The sequence below is a fragment of the Marmota marmota genome, unplaced genomic scaffold, assembly GCF_001458135.2.
Source record: "Marmota marmota marmota unplaced genomic scaffold, marMar, whole genome shotgun sequence".
In the NCBI taxonomy this organism is placed as follows: Eukaryota; Metazoa; Chordata; class Mammalia; order Rodentia; family Sciuridae; genus Marmota; species Marmota marmota.
Window position 1 is genome coordinate 55,883,105 of NW_026000037.1, and position 26,043 is coordinate 55,909,147.

At 36.9% G+C, this 26,043-nt stretch overlaps 1 protein-coding gene across 3 annotated transcripts in view; it reads right to left on the reverse strand.

The window, feature by feature from the left end:
- Abcb11 (ATP binding cassette subfamily B member 11) overlaps positions 1 to 26,043 on the reverse strand; it is a 92,456-nt gene that overhangs the window by 17,488 nt on the left and 48,925 nt on the right. For all 3 annotated transcript variants that reach the window (XM_048812429.1, XM_015479284.2, XM_048812428.1), the window contains 7 exons: positions 24,385 to 24,555; positions 23,774 to 23,975; positions 22,878 to 22,947; positions 18,481 to 18,580; positions 11,669 to 11,833; positions 6,114 to 6,218; positions 5,864 to 6,025 (listed from right to left, as the gene is read on the reverse strand). In XM_048812429.1, coding sequence (XP_048668386.1) covers positions 5,864 to 6,025; positions 6,114 to 6,218; positions 11,669 to 11,833; positions 18,481 to 18,580; positions 22,878 to 22,947; positions 23,774 to 23,975; positions 24,385 to 24,555 — 975 coding nt within the window. The remainder of the gene's footprint in view (positions 1 to 5,863; positions 6,026 to 6,113; positions 6,219 to 11,668; positions 11,834 to 18,480; positions 18,581 to 22,877; positions 22,948 to 23,773; positions 23,976 to 24,384; positions 24,556 to 26,043) is intronic.

The window sequence follows — 26,043 nt, forward strand, 5'->3', positions numbered from 1 at the left end:
GAGGAGAGGAGAGGAGAGGAGAGACGAGGAAATCAAACACGTAAACATCTGTATTTTACTCATATACTGCTCTTGCTCATTCCTGTGAGCACCTCAGTTGAAAGGAATTTTCCCCCCTTCTAGCTATGACCCAATTCCACTCAATTCCTGGTGTGCTCTATAAGTGAGAGAATCAAAGAGATGAAAGCCCCAGCTATTGCCCCATCCCCAGGTATGCACAGCAAGGGGTGTCTGAGGTCCCACTCCTGGTGAGCAGAGTCAGTAGAAGCAGAGAGGAAGAACATAACTTGTGCTGCCCCAGCACCTATGTGGGTTCCTTGCATCGGTCCCTTCACATATTGTCTATCATGCATTGTTGACAAGACTGGGTGGGAATGCAATTGAGTGGAGGCTCTAATTCCTGCCTTAGCATCTCCTGATAGAGCACCTAAACCCACACCAATATCTGATCAGAGGACAAGTGCTTCGGACACCTCATCACTATTGCAGCAGCCAGACCAGAGACCCATTCAAGTCAAGATAGCTAGTCTCAACAAACTAAAGAAATCCCCATCACTTGATGGGTTCAACCCTCTCACTATAGGAGTAGTCACACAGGGTGCCTGACATACTGTATACACCACACCAGCCTGAACTGCTAGTGTTCCCACGCTTGTATGACCAGCAGAGACAGTCTATCTCTCTAACTCTGATATTGTACACACTGTGCCCAAATTCACTAATCACAGACAAAGCAGCTACAGGAAGATTACATTGTGATATCGAGGTGGCAATAAACCCACCATAAATGGACACAGTTTCAGGAAATGTGCTTAATAAGAAGGCCATCCCATAAATGCAGTGGAAATATTAGATTCATTATATGTGCAAATTTTATCACAATTAACAAAAGAAATATGAAAAATCAAGGTAATATGACACCTTCTAAAGCTCTTAACTCTCTAGTAACAAATTCCAAAAGTATCAAAGTAAATTAAATGCTTGATAAAGAATTCAAAATGATGATTTTTAAAAAGTAAGCTCAATGAGAATACAGATAAACAGTTAAATGAAACCAGGAAGATGATTTAGGAGACAAATGAGAAATTCAACAAAGAGAGATTTTGAAAATGAAATAAATCTTGGAAATGAAGAACTCGATAAGTCAGACAAAAAGACCAGTTGAAAGCTTCAACAACAGACTAGATAAAACAGAAAGATTAGTGGAAATTAAAGATAGGTCTTTTGAAAAATCATGTTCAGAGAGAAATAAAGAAAAAAAAAAGAAAGAATGAAGATAGCATAAAAGATCTTTGGGATGCTATTAAAAGGCTAAATGTCTGCAACATTGGCATACCCAAAGGGGAAGAAACAAAGATGAAGGGCATAGGCAAACTGTTCAAAAAATAATAGCAGAATATTTCCCTAATCTTGGGAAAGACATAAACATCCACATATAGGAGGTCTGTACAATCTCAAACAGACATGACCAGAAAAAATCCTCACGATGACATTTTATGGTCAAACTTTCAACAGTTCAGGACAAAAAAAGAACTTAAAATCTATGAAGAAAAGCACCAATACCCCAATAGACTAACAGCAGAATTCTTGGAAGAAATTCTATAGGCTAGGAGGGCATGGAATGATGTATTTTAAGTCCTGAAAGAAAAAACTGACAATGCAGCAAGGTTATTCTTCAGAATTGAATAAGAAATAAAGATAAGCAAAAACTAAGGGAATTCATGACTACCAGACCAGCCTTATAAAAGATGTTGAAGGGAGTCCTACACCCAGAAAAGGAAGAAAAATAACTACTATCATAATAGCATGTAAAAGTATAAATCTCGATAAAATAGGTACACCAATGAGAAACACAAGAGTCAAACATCATCAATACAGTAAATCACTAAACCACAAAGATGAATAAGAAGGAAGAAATGAACAAAGAATAATAATAATAATAATAATAATAATAATAAAAAACTAGAAGAAAATCAACAAAATGGCAGGCACAAGGCCACACTTTTCTTTAGTAACTCTGAATGTAAATGGTCTTAATTCTTTATTTAAAAGATGGAGAAAAAATGGTGGAGTAGAGGAAGGCTGCACTTTCCAGTTTCACAGTGGCTCAGAATTGAAATAGCAGGAAAACTGCTTCTCAGTAATGTGGTTGACTGAGAAAACTCATTGAAATTCAATACTGCACAGAGACTCAGACCCAGAAATTCTGGTACTTTGTGGGACAAGAAAAAGCACATCAAGAATCAAGCCAGTGGTGGCAGCGGCACTACAGAGGGGAGAGGTTACACAAAGGCAGAGAGAAACACAGTCGTGTTTATAGCTATGATTGCCTACATAAAAATATCAGAAAGATTCCCAAGCATACAACCTAATGATGCATTTCAAGGTCCTAAAAAGTAAGAACAAACCAATTCCAAAACCAGTGGAAGAAAGAAAATAATTAAGATTAGAGCCAAAATTAATGAAAATAGAGAATTTAGAAAGATAATACAAAGGATCAGTAAAACCAAGATTGGTTTTTTGAAAAGATGAACAAGATTTATAAACTCTTAGTCAAACTAACCAAGAGAGAAAAGATCAATATTAATAAAATTAGAGATAAGACAGGAGATATCACTGCAGACATTATAGAAATCCAGAGAATCATTAGGTACTACTTTGAAAACTGATACACCAATAAATTGGAAAATCTAGAAGTGGACCAATTTCTGGACATGTATAACCTACCAAAATTAAACCAAGAGAATATAGAAAAACCTAAACAGGCTAGGTACAAGTGATGAGATTGAAACAGGAATTAAAAGCTTTCAACAAAGAAAAGTCCAGAACCCAGTGGAATCTCAGCTGAATTTTACCAGAGGTTTCAAGAGGAATTAATGCCAATGCTCCTCAAGTTATTTCATAAAAAAGGAAAGAGTGGAACTCTTCAAAATTCATTCTATGAACTCAGTATCATCCTCATACCAAAACTAGATAAGAAAACCTCAAGGTGAGCAAACTACATACCAATATCTTTGAGGAACATAGATGCAAAAGCCCTTGATAAAACATTAGAAAATCATATTCAACAACATATTAAGAAGCTTATACATCTGATCAAGTTTTTTCATCAGGGATGCAAGAATGGTTCAACATATGCAAATTAATAAGTATAATTTACCACATAAATAGAATTAAGGACAAAAATCACATAATTATCTCGATATATGCAGGAAAAGCCTTCAACAAAATTCAGCACCCACTGAAGAAACTCAGGATAGAAGAAACTTCATAAAGGATATATATGACAAACCCAAAGCCAACCTCAGACTGAACAGAGAAAACCTGGACACATTTCTTAAAAATCAGGAATAAGATAAGAATATCTACCCTTATTACTCCTATTCAATACAGTACTTGAAAGTTTAGCTAGAGCAATTAAGAATTAAGAGAAAGAAATTTAAGGGATACAAAAATAGAAAAAGAAGAATTCAACTTATCACTATCTGCAGATGATATGATCATATACTTAGAAGATTCAAAAAGCTTCATCAAAAGACTTCATCAAATATTGTCCATCACATTATTATCCAAAGTACATGTATGAAGACACAAATTTATGTGAATACATTTTGTATACAACTAGAGATATGAAAAATTGTGCTCTATATGTGTAATAAGAATTTTAATGCATTCCACTCTCATATATAAATTTAAAAATTAATTTTAAAAAGACTACTGGAGATAATAAAAAGCTTTAGTAAAGTAAAAAAAAAATAGAAAAATCAATAGCTTTTCTATACACCAATAATCAATCCACTGAAAAGGGTATTAGGAAAACAATTCCATTTAAAATGGCATCAAAAAATATAAAATGCCTAGAAAAAAATCTAAGCTGGAAGACCTCTACAATGAGAATTAAAGAACACTGAAGAAAGAAGTTGAAGAAGACACTAGAAGACAGAAAGACCTCCCACATTAATGGGTAGATGGAATTAATATTGTTAAAATGGCCCTGTTACCAAAAACAATCTACAGATTACAGATCCAATGCAATCACCATCAAAATTCCAATGACATTTTTCACAGAACTAGATAAAAAGTCCTAAAATTTCATGTGGAAGAATAAGACCCAGAATAGCCAAAGTAATTCTAAGCCGGAAGAGCAAAGCTGGAAGTATCACAATACCCAATTTTAAATTATACTGCTGAGCTGTAGCAACGGAAACATCGTGGTACTGGTATAAAATCAGATGCATAGAACAATGAAATAGAACAGAAAACACAGAGACAAACCCACACAGATATAGTCATCTGATACTTAATAAAGGTGCCAAGAACATATGTTGAAGAAGGCAGCCTTTTTAATGGTGCTGGAAAAATTGTATATATGTTAAGTAGAAAAATTAAATTAGACTAGATTCAGAATGTCAAAGATCATATCTTTCCCTCTCATACTTGAAAACTACAGATAAAAGGGGGAGAGAGAAAAGTGGGGAGAAAAATTTTATGAAAATAGAAGGAGAAAAGTAGAGATAGGATAAAAATGGGAGGGAGGAAAAGAGGAAATGGGAAGGTACTGGGGAAAGAAAATGACCAAATTATGTTATATGCATGTATGAATTTATCATAATGAATCCCACTATTATGTATATTTATAGTGCACCAATATAAATTAATTATAAAAGAAATACAGATTGGATGAGTGGATTAAAAAACAAGACCAATAATATACTATCTTCAAGAAACTCATCTCAACCATAAAGACACACAGACTGAAAGTAAAAGGATTAAAGATGCTATTCCAAGAAAATGGAATTTTAAAAAGGTGGTACTTATATCTGACAAAATGGACTTTATGACAAAAAAGAGTAAGAAGAAACAAAAAGGTTACTCTATAATGATAAAGGAAGAAGATACAATAATTATAAATCTATATGCACCTAATATCTTTATAAAACAAACACTATTAAACCTACAAGGAGAGATAGACTCCTATATAATAATACTGGGGCATATCAATATCTCAATTTTGCCAATGCAGAGATGATCTAGACAAAAAAGTCAACAAAGAAACCTCAGAATTAAACTACACTCTAAATCAAATGGACTTAGACATTTACAGAACATTCCATCCAACACCTGAAGAATTCACATTCTTTTCATCAGCACATGGAACTTTCTCTAGAATAGATCAAGAAAAAACTTTTAATAAGAAATCATATCCTGTATCTTTCCTGATCACCATGGAATGATACTAGAAATCAAAGGAAACTTTAGAAATTATACAAATACATGGAGACTGAACAACATACTTTGAACAAACAAGTAGGTCATTGAGGATGTCAAAGGGAAACCTAAAAGTCCCTTATAACAAAAAAATAAATAAATAAACTACCAAAATCTGTAGGATTCAGCAAAAGCAACTTTAAGTGTGTCTACATCAAAAACAAACAAACAAACAAAAAGAAAAAAAGATAGATTTCAAATAAACAACCTAATGACGCATCCTAAGGTCTTAGAACAGCAAGAACAAACCATACCCCAAATTAGTATAAGGAAAGAAATAATAAAGATCAGAGCAGAAATAAATGATGTACAGTCATAAAATATCCTCCATGGATAGGATTCATGCCACTACAGAAGAAGCTGCAGGGAGCATCCTAGTCCCTTTGATCCTGTATCACATGAAAATGGCACATGAAGCTGTCATATTTGAATCAGAGAGAATAAGCCCTCATCAGACACTGAGTCTGCTAGTGATTGGATCATAAACTACCCAACCTACCAAACTGCAAGAAATAATTCTATTATTTATAAATTACCCAGTTTAAGATATTTGTTCACAGCAGCCCAAACAGACTAAGAGACCCAAATAGCTTACCCCTTGAACTTGGGAAGCATCTGTAGCAAGTCTTGTTGCCAGTGTTCCAGGACTATTTCTGAGATCATCAAACCAGCCAATGTCTTGCCCTAACATTGCCTTGAAACCAAATTTACGTAGCCTTTTTGTGAGGAGCTCTCCAGATTTAGCAAAGGTGTATCCCTAAAAATATAAAGGAGTCTTTAGTGATACTTTAACATGAAAAGAGATGAAACAGCTAAATCATTTAATGAAAAATAAAACTCCTTACCTGCAGAAATTGGGTGAAAACAGATATACAGCCTAGTCCTACAAAAAGTAGGCATATCCCATCAATGTTTGACCTTTGTTGCTCTTTATCAGGAATTGAAAAATTCTTTGGAAGATAATAAGCAAGAAAGAAAACTTTTTTATTATAAACAACAACACATACATTCAAATATGCTTAAACAAAATTTCTCTCTACAGGTCTCTATTCATTTGTCCAAACCCATACAACGTACATTAAGAGTGAACCTTAATGTATTCTAGGTTCTTTGGGTGATCGTGAAGTGTCAGTGAAGCTTCATGAATGTAAGGAATATACCATGCTGGTAGAGGGTGCTGATCATGGGAAAGGGCAGGGGGTATATGGGAAATCGTCATACCTTCCTAATTTTGCTATGAACCTAAAGGCACTTAAAAAAAAACTTTAAAAATGGTTTTACTTTAAAATACTAGTAATTAAACAGAAGTTAGCTATGAACATTAAATATTAATCCCTTGTGGGGCAGAATGCCTGATCAATGAAAATCAATGGTGAAAATTACAGAATTTTTGCGTTGTTTCTTTGCCTGACTTAAGCAGTTATGTTGGCTTTTGTCTGACACAGAAGTCCTTCAAGTAATAAGGTAGAAAGAGAAGAAAGGGAGAGAGAAGTAAAAGAGAGAGGGGAGAAGAAAGGAAGAAAAAAAGTCAGGGAAGGAGGGAGGGAAATCCCTGAGAATTTAGGAATATTAATCTGGGGAAAAACTCAAAATTATTTGAACCTCCATCTTGTTCAAATACTAAAATGTAAAAAAGTTGATTTTCACACTGAGGCATCTTGCCTGCTATTAGTTTTATACATATAAACTAGTTCACAAATATAAACTGTTGGTTATAGGTACATGTATGTGTTTCATATTAAATGAACTTTAAATATTTCATACCATTAAAAAAGCCAATGGTTGGGTTGGGGATAGACCTTAGTTGGTGGAGTGCTTGCCTTGCATGCACAAGGCCCTGAGTTCAATCCCCAGCACACAAAAAAGCAACTGGCTATCAAAGGATTGAATAGAATTGACTTAGAAAAGAAAAAAAAATCTATATCTAAGACTGAGGTTTTGCCTCTAAATCACAGGAAGCTAAAAACACCTCTATCCAAAAAGCTATGGGAATTGTGAGTGGGGATTAAGTCTATAATGGCTTAGTAAATGACATTCATAAATATGGGATGAATTTACGGACATTACTCAAGTAACTTATTGAGAAGCAAACAATCACAATAAAAATATTGAAAGAATATATCCCAATGACATTGCCTTGAAGTGAAAAGGATTTTAGGTGCAACAAAATCTTCCTAACCCAGACTGCATGAGGGAACTGTGAGTTCAGGAAAAATATGCATTAGAGGGCTGTTCCATAAATCCCTACCTATTGTTCTGAAGTAGTTTGTGTCACTCAAACAGTGCTAATAAACAGTTGCTCAAAGGAAACCACAGATTGAATAATTATTTAGTAAGTGCATACTACATGCTAAATAGACGTTGGTAAAAACAATGTCTATTATTCTATTAATCATTTTTTCCCATTATTATTCTAGTAACCCTTTTTTTGTAAGGCAAAAGCAATCTGTTCAAAATATCTCAAATTCCAAAGTGATGTGTGTGGGTGTGGGGGGTGCAATAGGTTAATGAGATTTTTACTAGTTCTAAAACAAAGTTTCTAGTTAACACAGGCAGAAAATGGGTTTGGAAGATACCACAGTAATTCTTCCCAGTATAACATGACTCACAAGTTTACAGAGTCTAAAAATGCAGAAATGTAAGGCTATATTTTACTTTGGTTTTTAAAATCATTACACAAATGCCCTGAAACCTCAAATTGCAATGCCACAATCTTCATTACCCCAAAGATCACCTACCATAGCCATGGACTCTAGAATTCAGAGCAGCTTGTATGAGTCTTATTAACAACAGAAATCTAAAGCCCAAAACATCAAGTGACTTACCTGAGTTCATATAGCTAGGGGTTACTCTTGAATAAGGAAATGCCTGTTCTTTAGGCTCATGGTATTCTCCACTTTCTCAGTGTTACAACACACACACACACACACACACACACACACAATTGTTTGGTTTGAGATTGGGCATCTGATTTAGCCATAATCTTTTTTCTATAAAATTGTGTTCCATGAGTTCTTTGCACATTTTTAATGTTGAGATGCAGCCCAAGGGCTACTCATTTGTAGATTACCCTGCTCTTAGACTAGCAGGAGTTCAGCACACGTATCTGCCATTTTTGAAAGGGTAAATCTGCTTAAGGAGAAAATGAACATTCATTAAACTCTTGCTATGTGCCAGATGTCAAGTGTGTGACTTAACCTACTTTAACTTTAATTGGAATTTCTTTAAAATTTCCAAACAACCCACTGAGGCCTTAGGTTTCTTGCCTCATGTTACAGATGAAGAAACTAAGTCTCATCAAGGATAAGTCTCTTGCCAAAATGTGTACACATAGTACAGAGCAGAGGCCTAAAACAAATCCAGAGCTGGCTGACTCCCAAGTTCGTGCTTCTTCCCAGCATGCTATATCCAAATTGCTGTGGTTAGAGCACTCGGCACAATTTCCAACTCAAATAGACACAGGAGAAGTGGAACAGATAAACTGTGCCTTATGTATATATTGAAGGTTGGCTAGATTAGCAACCGGTTTCCTAATAAGGCCCAATCATATGCTGGGCCCATGTCCCAGCGTGTGGTTTCAACATACCACATGTGAATATTGTGCCCGTTAGGTATGTCAGAATGAAAATAGAACAATTAAAATAAGATTCATGATTATACCCTGTGAGAAGAAAGCATCATGAGATTACTGGTGAATATGTGATAATTATGCTCAGAGACAAATAGGAGCCTTCTTCTTTATAGGAGAGGAAAGACATAGTTTGTTTAGCATCTTAGCAAATATAATCCTCTGAGAGCATTAATGATAAGCCAACTTTGGATTTCACCAACTAGATTCTGCTTTTCTGATCCTGCAGCCCTTAAGTGAAAAGCTCAGTTTTTAGGTCTAAGTCTATCCCAGGATTTCTAATTGTGACCAGAAGAGTCACAGAGAATATTCTCTCCACCAATGACCACATGAGAGTTCAAGAAGGGTAGAAGTTATAGCTGAACTGTCTTTTTTTTTTCTTTTTCCTGACTTTACCATTTCATAACCAGTAGAGCTGAAAGATAGCTTAAAGATCAACTTCATCAATCCTTCATTTTAGAGTTAAGGAAACTAAGGTCTATAGAAGTAGCAGGAAGTAACATCATAGCACCCAGGTTGTGGTGAGTAACTAGCAGAGCCAGTTTCAGAGGAAAGGTCTCCCGACAGGGATTTCAGGACTCCTTCCATGGCAGCTCATATACATGGTTTGGATGAAGATAAATGAATATATCCTTTTCTCTGCTTTTATAAAACAAAGAGAGATAATCGGGGGGGGGGAAGCTGATATTATGGGTTTCTTTTAGAAAGCAAACATTAGAAGCCAGGCACAGTGGCACATACAGATAGTGGGACCTATAGTCCCAGCTACTGGGGAGGCTGAAGCAGGAGGATCACTTGAGCCTAGGACTGCAAGGCCTTATGCCCTACCCATCTATACCTGCTGCACAGTGCTCAGTGGGATTCATTTCCAGAGCCTCTCATGGCTAGAAATGGCAGTTTTGCTGGTGACAGGCAGAGAGAGGTCCTGATATTTCTAGTCCACCTTATCCCCAATACCAGCAATAGCATCCAACAAAGAGCAAATGACCAATAAGTACTTGTCAAATGGTGAATGGATTTTTCTGTTTAATGTTCACCTTCCTCAAGTACTGAAAACTCAGCCAGGTGCCATGGGACATGTCTGTAATCCCAGCAGCCTGGGAAGCTGAGGCAGGAGGATCAGAGGTTCAAAGCCAACCTCAGCAACTTAGTGAAGCCTTATGCAACTTAGCAAGACCCTGTCTCAAAATTAAAAACAAAAAAAAAGAGCTAGGGATGTGGCTCAGTGGTTGAATGCCTCTAGGTTCAATCAAGAAGAAGAAGAAAAAAAAGAAGGAGGAGGAGGAGGAGGAGGAGTAGCAGCAGCAGCAAGGACCGAAACCCCCACTGAAGAATTCTAACTGACCGGGCATTCTTGAATCCCTAGCACGGTGTCTCAGGGAGACCATCAATCAATAACTGTTGAGTAAGTAAAAGAGCATTTCTTTATAATGCATACTGTATTTACTAGAAAATTAAGGAATTTAAATTCATTGCTTGAAATATTTTCAGCACCACAAACCAGAAATTAAATTAACCAGATTTGAAGGTCCCCATGCTTCCAGTTTCCTACCTCCCTGAAAGTAGCACAATTCCTCATTTATCATAAGGGGACAATTTGAAAATTAAAATGGTGGCTGTTGGGGCTACACTGGCCTTGATTTTTTTTGTGGAATATCCAAGTCTTCCTGTACAACAGGCCTACAGGGACACTTTACAGTCAGGACATTTATCAGAGAGGTGACAAGAGAGAGATATAGAGGAGGGAACTAAAATGTAAGCTTTTATCACATGCTAAGCTCAGATAATATAGCATACTGGCAAATCCTTTGGCTGTGCCACGTTGACTAAGTTAATTATATTCTTTAGGTTCTAGGTTTCCTCCTCTGTTGACCTCACAGGATGAGAGAGAGAGGGAGAGGGAGAGAGAGAGACAGACAGACAGACAGAGACAGAGAGAGAGAAAGGTGTATCAACTAAGAAATATAACATCATTTTGATTTGCAAATAACTAATTTTGCAATAATGTCTTATCAGAATCTGGTTCTACAGTCACACTGGCTGGATTTGACTCCCAGCTCTACCACTTGCTATCCCAAATTCACTAAGTTTTGGTTTGCTCCTTTATAAAATGGGAATAATAACAATCCTTACCTCAGATGGTTCTTAGGAAGCATAAGTGAACTATTATACAACAAGTGCTTAGATAGTGCCTACTGCATACATATCTGTAGTTATTATTATAGCAATAAAATCAGATGGAGAATATCAAAACTCTTAGGAAGTGAAAGACTGAAATAAGCTTATTCTTCATTCCTGCCTTATTTCACTTCTTTTTTGCTTTTCTTACCTCTTCCCCCACTTCCCCATTTCAGTGCAATCAGTAGAACAGAGAATTTCACACTAACACCTGCTATTGTAAGTCAAATTTTGTACCTCAGCTGTTCAGCAAGATTTAAAATTGCCTGAAATCATTTTGAATTATTCGAAAACCTGCTTTGCACTCTGATTTGGTTTGCACACAGGTAAGTTTCCCTCTTCCAGTTCTAAGTCTACAGTGACAGTGCCTTTTTTTTTTTTCTTTTTTACAGGCATGATGAGTGTGTGAATGTCTAGCTGGCCTAGACAAGAGCATTCAGCTTCAGCCTCTAACCTTCTGTGTGACAGACTCAATGAGCTTTTCATTTTTTATGTTAGAACAAAGAGCCCAACTACCGAAGATGAGAATAGCTATTGATTTTGAAAAACAGCAGAAGATATGAAGAGAATAAAGTATCTCAGGTGCTTACTTACCCCAACAACCTGGCTGAATAAAAGGGCATAGAGGGGCGTGATTGCCCCATTTACAGCTGCACCCAGGGACCCTGCCAGCATATAGGGCCATTCTGGAGCATTGAATTTCATGATCCTTCTAACCGGGGCGGGCGTAACTTCTTCTTCCATAAGAATGCTCTTGTTCTTGAGGGGAGAAAGGGTTACATTAGTGATCCAGATGTATGCATGGATGCTTTGCATATTCTCTTTTACTATACACGTGACACTTTGGCATTCATGTATTTGAGAGTCATGGTTTGATTGGTTATGAGAGACTTCAAAGATCTATGAGATGCAGTGGTTTGTTATTTTGGGGGGAATGCTTGTGACTTAATTAGATGGGATTGAACATCTTGATGCTGCGTTTATAGTTCTCAATTCATAATCGACCATGTATTAACTCTTTTAAATAGGTTGGCTCTTTGAGAATAATGACTCCTAATTAGAAAAAAACCTTTGCTGTGGTGTATTTCCACATGGAGGACTTGAGAAAATTTCAAGATATGCTTGTCATAAATGTCAAGGTTCTGTAACCTAATAACTGGCTAAAGCTCTGAGATGGGCCAGGATATCCGAAACAAGATAATTTAAATAGTTTTTTGTTTGTTTAATTGTCAATGGACCTTTATTTTATTTATTTTTATGTGGTGCTGAAAATCAAATCCAGTGCCTCACACATGCTAGGCAAGCGCTCTACCACTGAGTCCCAGCTCCAGCCCCAATTTAAACAATTTTTAAGTGGTGTCAGTAGCTATCATTTACTTGCTTTCAATGAGGTTTTCCTTAATTATTGCCCCGAAGTAAGTGATACTCCATTGGGATTTCTAAATTGCATATTTTTTTTTCGCAAGCAGTGAAAATTAGTACTTCCCTATTCTGATCATTTTAGTTGCTATTAAAGTGACAGAGCTAGTAAATTGTTATCCTCTCAAAGTCAAATATTACATATAAAACCCTATTGTCTTGTCTATCATTTTTCCTTGCTAGCAATATTACTCAATTCTTTAGGCCCATTTTATTCAGCAATTTGTTAAATGTATTACCATGTGAAAGGTAATAAATGTATTACATTGAGAAAGGATTCTAGGTGGCTTAAATAGATTTGTATTGATTTCTTAAAACTTTTTCTATAAAACATACTTAAACACTAATACATAGCAATTTACCCCGTTAGATAGCTGAATATGAGGAATAGATAACAGCAACTATCTTCAAAAACTTTCCCTTTGCTTACAAAGTCAAAGACCATGTTACCAATACAATTTATGTGAAAGGCTGGTGTCATGTCCATTCATTATATTTGTAAGCCAAATAGGATGAAGGAAGGCAGCTCAGGCCGGTGACGAATTTGTCATTACCTCCATGTCAAGTTCTCTCTCAGCTGCCTTCATCATTCGCACTTTGTCATTGCTACTCACTCATGTGGCAAATCCTCACACTCAATTATTTCATTTCTGACAGCTTACTAACTGTAGGCCACCAAGGTCAGAGAGGAAAATAAGTTGCCTGGGAAATCATGAGTAGAACAGGCAGAAAGAATGGGGTTCTTGAACAAGCCCCACATGACACCAATGGAGCATATCACCAAGCACCTTAGTTCTCTGAGCCTCAGTTACCTCCTCCTTAAAATGAGAGAGCCGGACTAGATTGTTCTGGGGAAACAACATTTCTGGGTCTCTCGTATTTCTGCATGTCTGGTGAGCAGAGGCACTGACTACGTTTTGTTTTAGATTAATTTTCAAGGGTGTTTGTATAGCAAACAACCTTGGGAGTCAGAGAGAGTGTCTTCACCCCAAGCAGGAAGCCCATCTCTTCATTATAAGAGTCCACTTGCTGGTATCATCTGGCTCTCTTTGCGCCACCTTGTGGAAACTAGGGGTGGAGCTAGGGAGCCCTTGCAAAAAACGCTGAACTATGGCCACTGTAATTAAGTCCTTTAACTTTGTCTCAGGGTTCTAATGTATTCTGCCAACATTAAGGAAATTTTATCAGGCCAACCAGATAGTTTGCAGTAGAGCAAAAGATCAGCCATTTTATAGTTCTGGACAGTGGCTGGTATCCAGATCTGGATGTTTATAGACTCATGAGGATTGATGATTAAAATCACAAATTTATGGGTCTTATCACCAGAATTCCAATTTAGTAGGTCTTAGGTGTAAATCTGTGCTTTAAAAATATTCCTCTGGTTGTTCTGATGACCACAGCGCAAATTGTGAGGCTTGTGACTATATATAATCTCCAGAACTCCTCTCATCACTAAATGTCTAGAAATCAAGGTATCCATAAGTGCACCTTTTGGATATGTCAGCTGGGCTTCAGGGTATGCTTCCAAACTTGTGAAGATGCCCAATACTTACTAAATTTGGCCTGCTCCCTAGTGACATTAAACCGAGTACTTCCTGAAACCACTGCCCCACAGGGTGGTCCACCCACAACCTGACAAGATGGAAACTGCCCTGACTTTCTGATACCCAAAGTTATCCCCGACCGAAATCAATAATACCTAGAATATTTTAAAGCAATATGATAACTTTTTGCCTAGTAGTTTTCATTCCAAGATAAACTAACAAGAAACACAAAGTAGTTTATTTGAATGATTTTGTTGTCCCCCATGCTAAAAAAAATTTTTGACTTTAAAGGAAACTATTTCCAAATCCCCTCACCAACACATACCAAATGCAGCTGTCAAGACTGAATGATGCAAAACTTGAAAATCAATCCACAGATAATGGATTTTTTTTTAATACTGGGGATTGAACCCGGGAGCACTGTACCACTGTACCCCCAGCCCTTTCTATTTTTTATTTTGAGATGCCCTCACTAAGTTACCCAGGCTGGGCTTCATCTTGTGATCCTCTTGCCTCAGCCTCTCAAGTAGATGGGATTACAAGCATGTGTCGCCATGCCCAGCACAATAATAGATTTTTGATTGAATTTTATTTGATACCACTAGCTGAACAGTGGAGAAATAGAACTATAAATATATAATAAATATTATTCTATAAAGAAGTATTTTAGCTGGGAACAATGGCACATGCCTGTAATCCCAGTGGCTCGGGAGGCTGAAACAGGAGGATTGCAAGTTCAAAGCCAGCCTCAGCAATGCCAAGGTACTAAGCAACTCAGTGAGACCCTGTCTCTAAATAAAATACAAAATAGGGCTGGAGACATAGCTCAGTGGTTGAGTGCCCCTGAATTCAATTCCTGGTTTCAAAAGAAAAGAAAAGAAATATTTTACTTGTGCTTGATAAAAACTAAATATAAAGAGAAATGAACAAATTAATGGCAAATAAGTAACTCACATAGAGTAGTAAAATTATGAAATTTATATATGTTTCCTCCCTGCACAGCTTGTTCTGCTACTGTAGCACTAGAAAGCTGTACACCACTTATTATTTTCTATCACATGTAAAGTCCCTGTCAGTAACTCATGGTAGGCAGAGGAACAGCAGTTCTTGTTCATCTTTCCATCCCCAACACAATACCAAGCACACAATAAATGTGCAGTCAGTGTTTATTGGATGAAAAGATGAATGCATCTCTTATGCCCATCATGTATACATGCGACTAAACATTTATTTAAAATTACTGATTGCTCATGTACTTCGTAGGTGGTACAATGCTAAACACTGGGCTCCTCCCAGCTTCCTTCTAAACATCTCCGTTGTGCTCCAAGGGGAAAGGTAACTTCCTACTTGAATTTTGGGTCCTGCTTTTTACACTTTGTTACACTGGTTTTTTTCATTCCCATCAATAGAGGTTTCCTGTCTGGATAACACCTTGAAGATTTGATGGGAAAATATAGTAAAGTTATGACAAAGGGGCAAGGTGTCCAAATGAATAGATACTGATAGTGATTTTTATGGGTCCGTGTCTGTCCACCAGTGTTTAAATCCTATCTTAAAAGATAGCTGCAATGAAGATATAGATATCTAATACCTGTCTCTGACTTGCTCTCCTATACATTCTGTCTTGTTTTGCAATTTCACTGAAAAAGATATCTAAATATCAGAGATTGACATCTCTATCTCACAGGTTTCCACTAATCTTAAACTTAATCTTAATAACATTATATCTAGGATCTGACCTCATTTATGGAGCTAAAGGTACCACTTGGAGAGTGAGGAAGAATGGCTTTGCTCTGTTACCAACTAACTATGAAACTCCGGGTGAGTAACCCCACTTAGGGTCTGAAACACAGACATAAAACCATCTCTTCCAAAGGTTCAGTCAATGCTCTAAGAGACCACAAGGTGGAGTTGACTGCTTTCTATAAGTAGGCCTTCAGCCTCATAGAGCATCTCCCCACCTACAGATGGTAAGATTAGGGTTGCTCTATCAAAACGGGGAAAAAGAAAAGAGTTCATTAATTCTTGGGCTTGCAGAATTTAATTAAGTATTAAAGTACTTTAAAATACTGAAACTGGGCAACATTTACTCATACAATGTTACTTGAGATTAGAGATTCCATTAGACACATATTATTAATCTCAAAGCTAATGTTTCCTCTTAACAATAATTAATTCTTTAATATACAGGACTCTAATATAATTATCCTATAAACAAGTATTATTAATATGAGATATTTTCCTCTTGGAGTATTAGCACAATCACATTGACTTCCCTGATCTTTTTTTTTTTTCCTTCTTCTTCTTCCTTTCCATCTCCTTTAACCAGAGAGAAGATAAAGCAGCATCTTTGCAAAATTACACTGGTCAACATTTCATTGATTTTGTTTTATTCCAACTTATAATGTAGATGAGTAGAATGTAATAAGGAATTTTTAATCTCTCTAAAACTAATCTGTATATTTGATTTAGATTCCCTTTCATTTAGTGGCTCCCTTCGGAGCTTTTCCTGCATCAAAAGAACTCTGGGCATCTGATCTCCAGATCTCTCCCTAGACTCTGATGGTCCTCTGCGACTGTGCTGCGCCATCCACCAGCTTTAACAGTAACAGCAGGAGGTCAGCTTTCCCTTCCTCTTCTCCCTCCTTCCTCTCACTTTTCTCACCATTTACCCAGAAACTAGAAAGAAATATAAATATTGAATATGCTCAGTACTGTTACATTTAAATTCTGGCATAGTATCTGGTCCTTCCTTGAAGTTCTATTAAACTCCTATTCTTGTCTAATGCATCTTGGAGTTACTTGTGATGGCGCCATGGACATATATGAAATAGCTGTTTCTAGAACCAGATGAGGACATGAATCTTTAACAGCAGGATGCAGCAAGAAACCAGGCTTGCAAAATGTATTTTCTCTCACTGCAATTCATCAGTTGTTCCAAACAAAGAGTGTTCTTTGGAATTTATTTAAACCAACTCTGCTAGATATTAAGACCTCTATTCATTCAATATTATTGCATGAAAACAAAAGAGAGCCTTAATAATCCATCTTTCATAGACATGATATAAATAGTGCCAAAATTTCTTCATTGAGAGCCCATGTTTATAATTATTTCTTAATGGATTCACATGTTGGCATTTTATTGAAGAGAATTTGAAATTACATCATGCATAATGGATGTGCTTGTAATTAAAATATTCCCTGACTTGTTTGCTTTGATAAATATGAGAGTTTGGGCTTCATTTTACTGTAGAAATTCAATTTTTCATTCCAGTTGAAAAGTCTCTGGATGTCTGACTTGGTGCAAGGCATCAGACTAGGTGCGTAAGGTCATTCAAACACAAATAAGATGTAGTCGTTAAGTTTAAGAAGCTTATAATTTAGTAAAGGAATAGATCAGCCTGACTTCAAAGAAAGATCCATAAGGACATTTCCATCAAAAGTTTCCAATGAAGGACTTCTGATGGGGGTGTGGGGAGTATTGAAAGCTAGAGTACCGGGACCAGGAAAAGCTTGGAGGAGGACAGATGCTCATATGTGAAAGTTACACAGTGTCCACAACAGCAGGACACCTTCATCCTTGTGAGGAAAGTTTTCTATTGCTATATGTGCAGATTCCTTTTCTATTTATTTAATTTCAGGCTGTTCTGAATTTATGTTAAAATCAATGTTGTTATTTTAAATGTATCCTAAAACATTATTATAAAATTGTCTAAAGTAAATAAATGTCCATAAAACCTAATGGACCTCTGTAATTCAAAAATTGTGATGACTTGTATAAGGCCTAGTCTTATTAAATGTCTGTGTCTGGCCATCAGTGTTTAAATCCTATCTTAAAAGATAGCTGCTGCGATGAAGATATAGATGTCTAATACCTGTCTCTGACTTGCTCTCCTATACATTCTGCCTTGTTTTGCAATTTCACTGAAAAAGATATCTAAATATCAGAGATTGACATCTCTATCTCACAGGTTTCCACTAATCTTAAACTTAATCTTAATAATATTATATCTAGGATACGACCTTATTTATGGAGCTAAAAGTACCACTTGGAGAGTTGATTGAATACTTTTGCCAATTTTGTTATAACTTAAAAAAAATTCTTAAAATTTAGGAAAAAAAGGGGCTTTTTTGGAAATTCTTTAAAACTTTAAAAGATAAAGCAAATAATTTACTAAGCACATCTGCAATACATATTTCCTGTGTTTATCAGAAGGGTTCATCTAAAAACTAACCCAGTTTTAGTTAACGTGTTCTGTAAAGTAATTCATTAGCTAATCCGTGTTTCTTTTTTTAAATGGTGTAAAATAGAGTTTTTACCAGGCGCTAATGTTCTCCTACTTTGTGTGACCTCATGAACCACATATGTTCAGGTTTAAAGGGCACGCAGTGGTCCCCCAGGAGAGACTGCTTCCATTCCTGCATGAGTGATTGGTGCCTGACCTGTTCATCTTCGTAAGTCGATTTATGATGTACAACAGCTAATGTAGGTTCGTGTACCAGATGAGAAAACTGAGACTTGGAACGTTGCCGGAGAGAAGCTCTGTAAACAGAAAGATGGAAGAGTGTGTAAATGATGGGCAGGCTGGAACAAGACTCAGTTGGTGTTCAAATTTACATCATGCGTCAAATAAACAAAAATGTTTGGTAGGTCCCATGGAAACCAGGGAAGGGAGGCTCAAGATTAGGTTTGACAGAGCTATTCTTAGGTCAGAGCTAATTGGGTTCATTGCTCTGGGACTCAAGCTTTGCAATTGTTGGACCTGGATTTGAAGGCAGCTAGGGAGGGAGAAAGTGAAGAGGAGCACATTTGTCCCAGCAGTTCACTAAAATAGGCCCAAGGCTCAAACACATTCCAAGCCCATATGGTTCTGCTAACCACTGCCATAGCAAACCCAATGGCCTCTCAGTTTTACCTCTTTCTGGTTCAGGTCTGAGTTTTGAGTTTGTTTTCTCCCCCCCCACCCTTTCCTCTCCCTCCCTTCCTTTCTGGTATTCCTGGTGTTTAGTATAAAGTTACCAGGATAGGAGTGAGCTGATAGAAGGAAATAGGGCCCCCAGTGAGATTGTCTCTGAGCTAGCTATACAATGCCCACAGAAATGCATGAACACAAATCTTACTGAAATATAATTTGGCTTAATGTATTCATTCATGCATTTATTCATTCAACAGTAGCTTATTGGGACCTACAACGTGCAAACCAATGCTTAATCCTGGGGAGACACAAAGACTAGTCAATCACAGGCTTCTTCCTCAAGGAATTTTCATCCTATAGAAAAGCAATGCATTCACCTAAGCTTGATATAAGGAAGCATATGGCTAAGTGAGGTAAAGTAGTTTTGCTTAGAGATTTTGGAAATTCAAAAGGAAAAGAAACATATGGCAGGTGATACCAAGAAAGGTCTCAATCAAGAGGTGGCTACGTAGTGTTTGGCTATTGGTAAATTACAGGGAAGAGCATTTCTGACAGAGAAGACAGTGTAAACAAGCATGCAGAGAGTTACTAGTTAAGTATATTTAACGCATGACAAGCATAAGATGTGATTGGCTCTTTTTTTCCCCCTGAGATTCTTGGGAAGGGGGGTCCCCATTCTCTTCGAGATTAACTTATAAGCACTGGGAGCTGCCAGCAATTAAGTTGAGATGCTTGAAGAACTAAAAGTGAGGCCAACAGTGAAAAGAGGGAAACCCATCTATCTTGAACACATCCTTGAAGTTCTAGCCTTAGACGAAAGCATCCTTGGGCTATTTGGTTATATCCTCTGATTCTTTCCCTTTGAAGGTTGAACCAAGTTGGGTTAGGTATTCAGTCATTTGCAAATAGAATCTTAATTGATATAGTTAATGCCAAGAGTTGGAAGGAAGGAAGTTACATTATCAAAGATGTACTTTGGAAGGCTTAATCTGAAGTAGTAGTGTTAGGAGAATGTTGGAGATGGGGAGACAACTGCTTTAGTACACTCTAGAAGGAACCATTCATATGTTGCCCCCTATCATTTTGTATCCAAGAGAGAGTAGACTGAAGCAAATACCAATGTGTGCCTGTGCCTATAACTTCACCAAGGCTTCTTAAGAAAGCAGTATCATGCCAACTTGATTACTTTAACTGGTTCCCATGTTCAGTTAATGACACTGTCATCCTGTTAGTCACCTAGGCTCAATGCTGTACATTTACCTGAAGTCCTGTCTCTTCCTTGTTCTTGCACACTCAAACTCTTGCCAAGTCGTCTATGACCAGACATGAAACCACTCCCGCCCCCCTCCCTGTCCTCCAACTGGCCTTAGAACACTCCCATTCCTTCCCATCTGTCCTGAAACTCCCCAGAGTTATTTCCTTGGATTAGATAGATAATGTTAAACTATCTTCTTCAGAAGGTGAAGACTAGGATTGTGTCACCTGGAGATCAGGTACATGATAGGGACAAGACTTAAGGTCATAGATCTATAATGCAAACCCAATACAATGAACACCAAGGTAGAAATGGGTGACAGATGAGGTGTTAAGATATAATTGGCTACCTCCCAGTGCTGAACATAGGAATACCTATATCCTGTACCCTTGGGTTTCTACTATTTTCATCTTATATTTCTTAAGACTCTCCCCCGCCCCATTTCCTAAACTGTTCCACCTGTCTCACATAAGCTGTCATGAGACCATGAGCTATAATGGTGCTAGGCACCTATGCTACCTGCCATCTGGTTCCCTACTTATCTACCAGCAAGACCAGAGTCTATGACATCCCCCTTCAGAAATCTAAAGCATCTGCTCTTCCCCATCTCAGAAGCTGTGAACCACTTTTTACAATGAAGAAAAATGTTAATTTGGGGACTAAATGCTCTCTCAGTTATTATTTAGAAAATTGTTTGCTGTTATCCATTAAATGGTTCCTGAACCTAAAATATATCACTGAAGAGGAACACAGGCATTGAAAAACTAAAGCCAAAAAGCAAAATACCAATTAGCATTTCATTTAGTTATCTTGGAGCAGAAAAAAAATAATCAGCACATACAATGAGATATTTTTAACAGATCTTTTTACTCAAACTTATAAATCTTTCTCTCTGCAGGAGGTTAATAGTTACTCTCTGTGTATAGATAGTATTTCTGAATTTCTCATCCTAGTCACTAAAATGAATAATTTGTGAGAAATTATAGCCAAATAAATATTTATATTAAAATGGTTATCTGTTCCTAACAATAAACTGTAAATAAATAACTTATAATGAATAGAGTTTTGTTCATCTTAAAATAATTATTTTCTTATTGACACAACCATAACATACACCTCCATTTTAATTGTTCTAGCAATCAGAAGTGCATGGTCATTCTCAGTCATTCTCAGTGTTTAAGAAGTTACTTCATGTCATTAGATTATGGTTTTAATAACTTTAATGATTTTAACATTTATCATGACTAAACTTACTGCCAGATGTTTATAAAACTTGCCTAAAATTTTTGGTAACTTTCATAGGTTTTACTTTATACATTAACTTGAAGCTATTGCTTTGTTATTTTCCAAGTTCAAAAAACTAAATAAAATTAGCATTTCTTTAAAAAAAATAGGAGGCTTGTTCCGAAAAGAAAAAAAAATACATAAACCATTCTACTTCTGAGAATTTAGATTTAAAAAGCAAAAGTACACTAATACCTGAAATATCTATTTTCAGTTGAAAATAAAGCATGATACCTTTTAGTGAGTTATTCTTTTAATTTAATATTTATTATTCAAATTTTTAATATTAAAATGCATAAATCTGACCACATTGAGTTGTTAGCTGGCTACTTCATCTTAATTCCTTTTCAGTAACAGTGAGCCATCTTGATTGAGCAAGTTCTGTAACTGAGTCTGCTCAGAACATGGCCTTACATTATAGGTCCAGGAAGTGGTGAGGGCAGTGGTGGGGAGAGATGCTTTCAACCATCACCTCATAGTCTCCTAATTTTTTTCATTAACTATAGACATATATTCCTGGGCAGAATTCTTAATAAACAGACCTTTAACATTAGGGGAGAATTTTTTTTTTTTTAGTGAAACTCATAGGCCAGGATGAAAGATTAAAATTTATAGTCTTGCTAATAGCATACTCCAAAAAAATATGTTCATGCTCATATGTTGATCCAGAGAAATATAAAATAGCTCATTTAGAAAAACGATTTAAAAGCTAAAAACATACATTTTTACTTCATCTAGTTAACGAATGATTTGTTTTCAATTGGGTTACTCTGGGAGCAGCAATGTTTTAATTCAATTGTACCTCAGTAGGTTAAAGAATGGAGTTAACAGTATGAACGTGACCTTTATATAAGACAGTGGTTCACACCACAGTTAGCTTTAGTGAAAAAAATAAACAGTGATTTTTGTTAAATCCCCTAAGTTCTATAAATGACGTGCGTGTGCGTGTTCATGTGTGTGTGTGTGCTGTAGTGAGGATTGTACTTAGTAGTGCTCTACCACTGAACGACATCCCCAGCCCTATTTATTTTATATTTTGCCATAAGGTCTAAGTCATCTAGGCTGGCCTGGAACGTGCCATCCTCCTGCCTCCTCCACCCCCACAGCTGGGATTACAGGCGTGTACCACTGCTCCAGTTAGTAAACAACATCTTATCCAGACAGCCCTCCATGGGGATCCTACCCTCAATAAGATGAGAAACTGAAGTTAGACAAAAGAAGCTATGAATTATGGACATAAATGTCAATGCAGCAACAAAACATTCATCTGTAGTTCTTGCTACGTAAGATATGGGAGTCTGCTTTCTTTGATATTCTTAAGATATTGCCTGAGGCTCCTAAGAATATTTGAAAACTTTAAAATGTGCCATGCACCTTGAGCTTACCTTAAACTATCCCGGTAGCTCCCTCTGCTAAAGCTCTTCTCAAGCATTTCACCTTCAGTTCCATCTTTTCCTACACAACACAATATGAGTCACTCCTTAATATATACAGTAAACAGACCATATTTAAATAGAATCATTCTATTTGCCTAGAATGTAGTTACTATGTGTAAGGACAAAATAGTCTACAAAATTTTATTCTTAAAAAATAAAGCTTGTAACTTGTCCAGAATATTGTAACAAAAATTTGAACCACATGCTAGCCTATTACTTCTGTAGAAATAGGTATATTTTCAGCATAAATCATAAAAACAACTTTAGGGAGAAACCCACTAGTAGTAGCAAAAATATGACAGAACCACCAAATATTTCAAGTCTATTCAGAATAGCTCATGGTGTCCATGTATGCAGTAGTCATGCCTGGACACATTCACAAGTCTAAACGTGAAATGGTGAAAAAAGTTTAGAATGCTGGTTAATCTAGCTTGGGGCAACCACTATGTCTGAAAATTCAGATTGATAGAGAGAAGGTGTAGTAGGGCCTAAAGCATCTATCTATGCTTGAAAAAAATATATACAACCTTTTTATTCATTGACTAATTCACTCTACTAGTAAGAATGAGACACCTAGGATATACAGGACACACTCGAGGAGGGGCTCTCCTGTCTGCAAAGTGTAAAGAAAAGGGATGGAATTAAAAACTAGAAGACTTGGCTTTGGCTCTATGATTTGATCAAACAACTAACCTCTTGAATTTCAGTGGTTTCCTTTATCATTTATATAATGCCTGCCAGGACTTTTGGGAGAAGAAATCAGATGTGTGTATTAACATGCACAGAAAGTCAAGCCCTGGAAATACAAACTAACAACGTGCAAGTGAAAGGAAGACACCACTTGCCCTTCGCATCCTTTTCCTGAAGGTCTTGATTTCCTTGATTTTGCAGAGTCACTAGAGTGAAGTAAACGCCTTTCCTTTCTAACAGTTCTTCATGGGTGCCTCTTTCCACAACTGTACCACATTCAAAACCAATGATGGCGTCTGCAAATCTGATGGTGGATAGACGATGGGCCACTGACACAGTTGTTTGCTTGTGTTGGATCTGCAAGAATATACAGTGCATGGTGAAACATGACTGTAAGACAAGGTAGGCTTTGATCTTTGGATCGTCCCAGAATCCACAAGTAAGTCAGAGCCTTGGTTCCCGAGAATGTCCTTAAACCGGCTGTGCAGACACCAGAAAAGGCCAACACAGCTTCTTGTAGCCATAAATCCCATCATGCTTTGGTCTGATTGCTGCTATTAATCAACAGCTTTAAAAGGGGGAGGGAATTTTTAAAATCATGTAAGATCTCAACAAGAGTTTAAATTTTACATGTGCATCCTTTGGAACCAAATCCTAACTGTTTATCAAGATGAGAAAGATTGTAGTCAGCTAATGTTTTCTGAAGGATCACACAGGATACGTGGACCCCTTAACCCTGTAAAGTAAACTCAGACTTTCCACAAACCTTATTCAGTGATTTTTGTACCACAGCCTCACTCTCGTTGTCCAAGGCTGAGGTAGCCATGTCCAAAAGGAGGATCTTGGGGTTTCGGATAAGGGCTCTGGCAATGGCTATCCTTTGTTTCTGGCCACCACTCATCTGGCCTCCTCCTTCTCCCACAAGGGTGTCAAATTGCTAGGAAAAAAGTGACATCAGTCATGAGGGAGAAGAGCTCAGTGGTTTCTGTTGGTAACCCTGCACGAGGTCTCTTCTGACTGCCTCCTCAAGTATGAATTTTCACAGGTCTAACTTTTACTAAAAGAAACATCCCTTCCCCAAACAGGTAATTAACTAATCAATATCTGTGCAAGAGATAAAGAAATTGATTTATGCTCTTATCCCCAGGTGCATTGAGCTGTGTAAATATTCTTCTGCAGCTCAACTTCAAATAAATGTTTTCAGTCAAAGTGAAAACAAGTCCTTGTCTCCTTTCTCTAATTAGGCAACCCAGCAAAACAAAATACTAAAGCTGTCTTTATATTGTGAATGAAAGAGCAAACTGGCTTTATGATTGTTATCATGGACATCAAGTAGTTACTGAGAGTGCCCCATGCCTATTGTTACATGGGAACATAAGTAGTCATTCTTATCTTGCCTAGTAGTAGCTAACATAGTTGTGTACCTACCACTTGAGTGGTTCTGAGGCAGATACTGTGGTTCTCCTCAACTGGTGAATAAGGAAATGCTGGGCATAAAATATAGACTTATCAAAATTCTAAAGCTGTTAAGTGGAGAAGTTGGGTTTGATACTGGTGTAGCTTTTTCCTCTTTGGTCATGAAGCTAAAACGTGCATATCTGCAATTTTATTCATAAAGGTAATTCAGAAGATCAATCAGGAAGTGTTCAAGATCACTGACTCTGGAACCAGACCATCTGCTATCCATCTTGTTTCTCCTGATTACTTGTATAATTCTGAACAAGTTATCTACCTATTAGAATCTCAGTTCTCTCTTCTACAGATGGGAATAATAGCTGCCAGGTGAATGTGGGGGTTTAAATGAGTGAATAGATGTGAAGTCCTTAGAAGAGTGCCTGGAATGTAGCAAGCTCTATACAGGTGTCAACCATTATTAATCCTCCTTTGACTTAGCAGACCATCCGTGGCAAAATCCATATAAATATAATAATATGGAGGTGGTCTTTGTAGTATTAGAATGAAGTGTAGAATGAAGATGTATGAGGGATTGTTTTTGAATATGTGAGAAGTAGTTCCAAGGACACAATATTTAAGCTAAGTACAAGAAAACTAAATAATAATAGTTGTAGACATCAAGAAAGCACTGCACAAGTAATACCATATGACAAATTTAGCCTTTTTTTTAGATGGGTGCTTAATACATGGAAATTATATCTATAGCAAAGAGTGATTTTCAGAAGAAAGTTTCCCAGCTTGGCAGATTTTAAATATGTAAACAATATGTTTTCAGATAGAAGGGAAAACTTATGGTACATTTCCACACATAAGACAAAAATATGACATTGGGAATTTAATAATTCACTCTAGGCATGCCTGTAATCTCAGCTCCTCAGGTGGCCAAGGCAGGAGGATCACAAGCTTGAGGCCAGCCTGGGCAACTTAATGAGACACTATCTAAGAAGGAGAAGGAGGAAGAGAAGGAAAG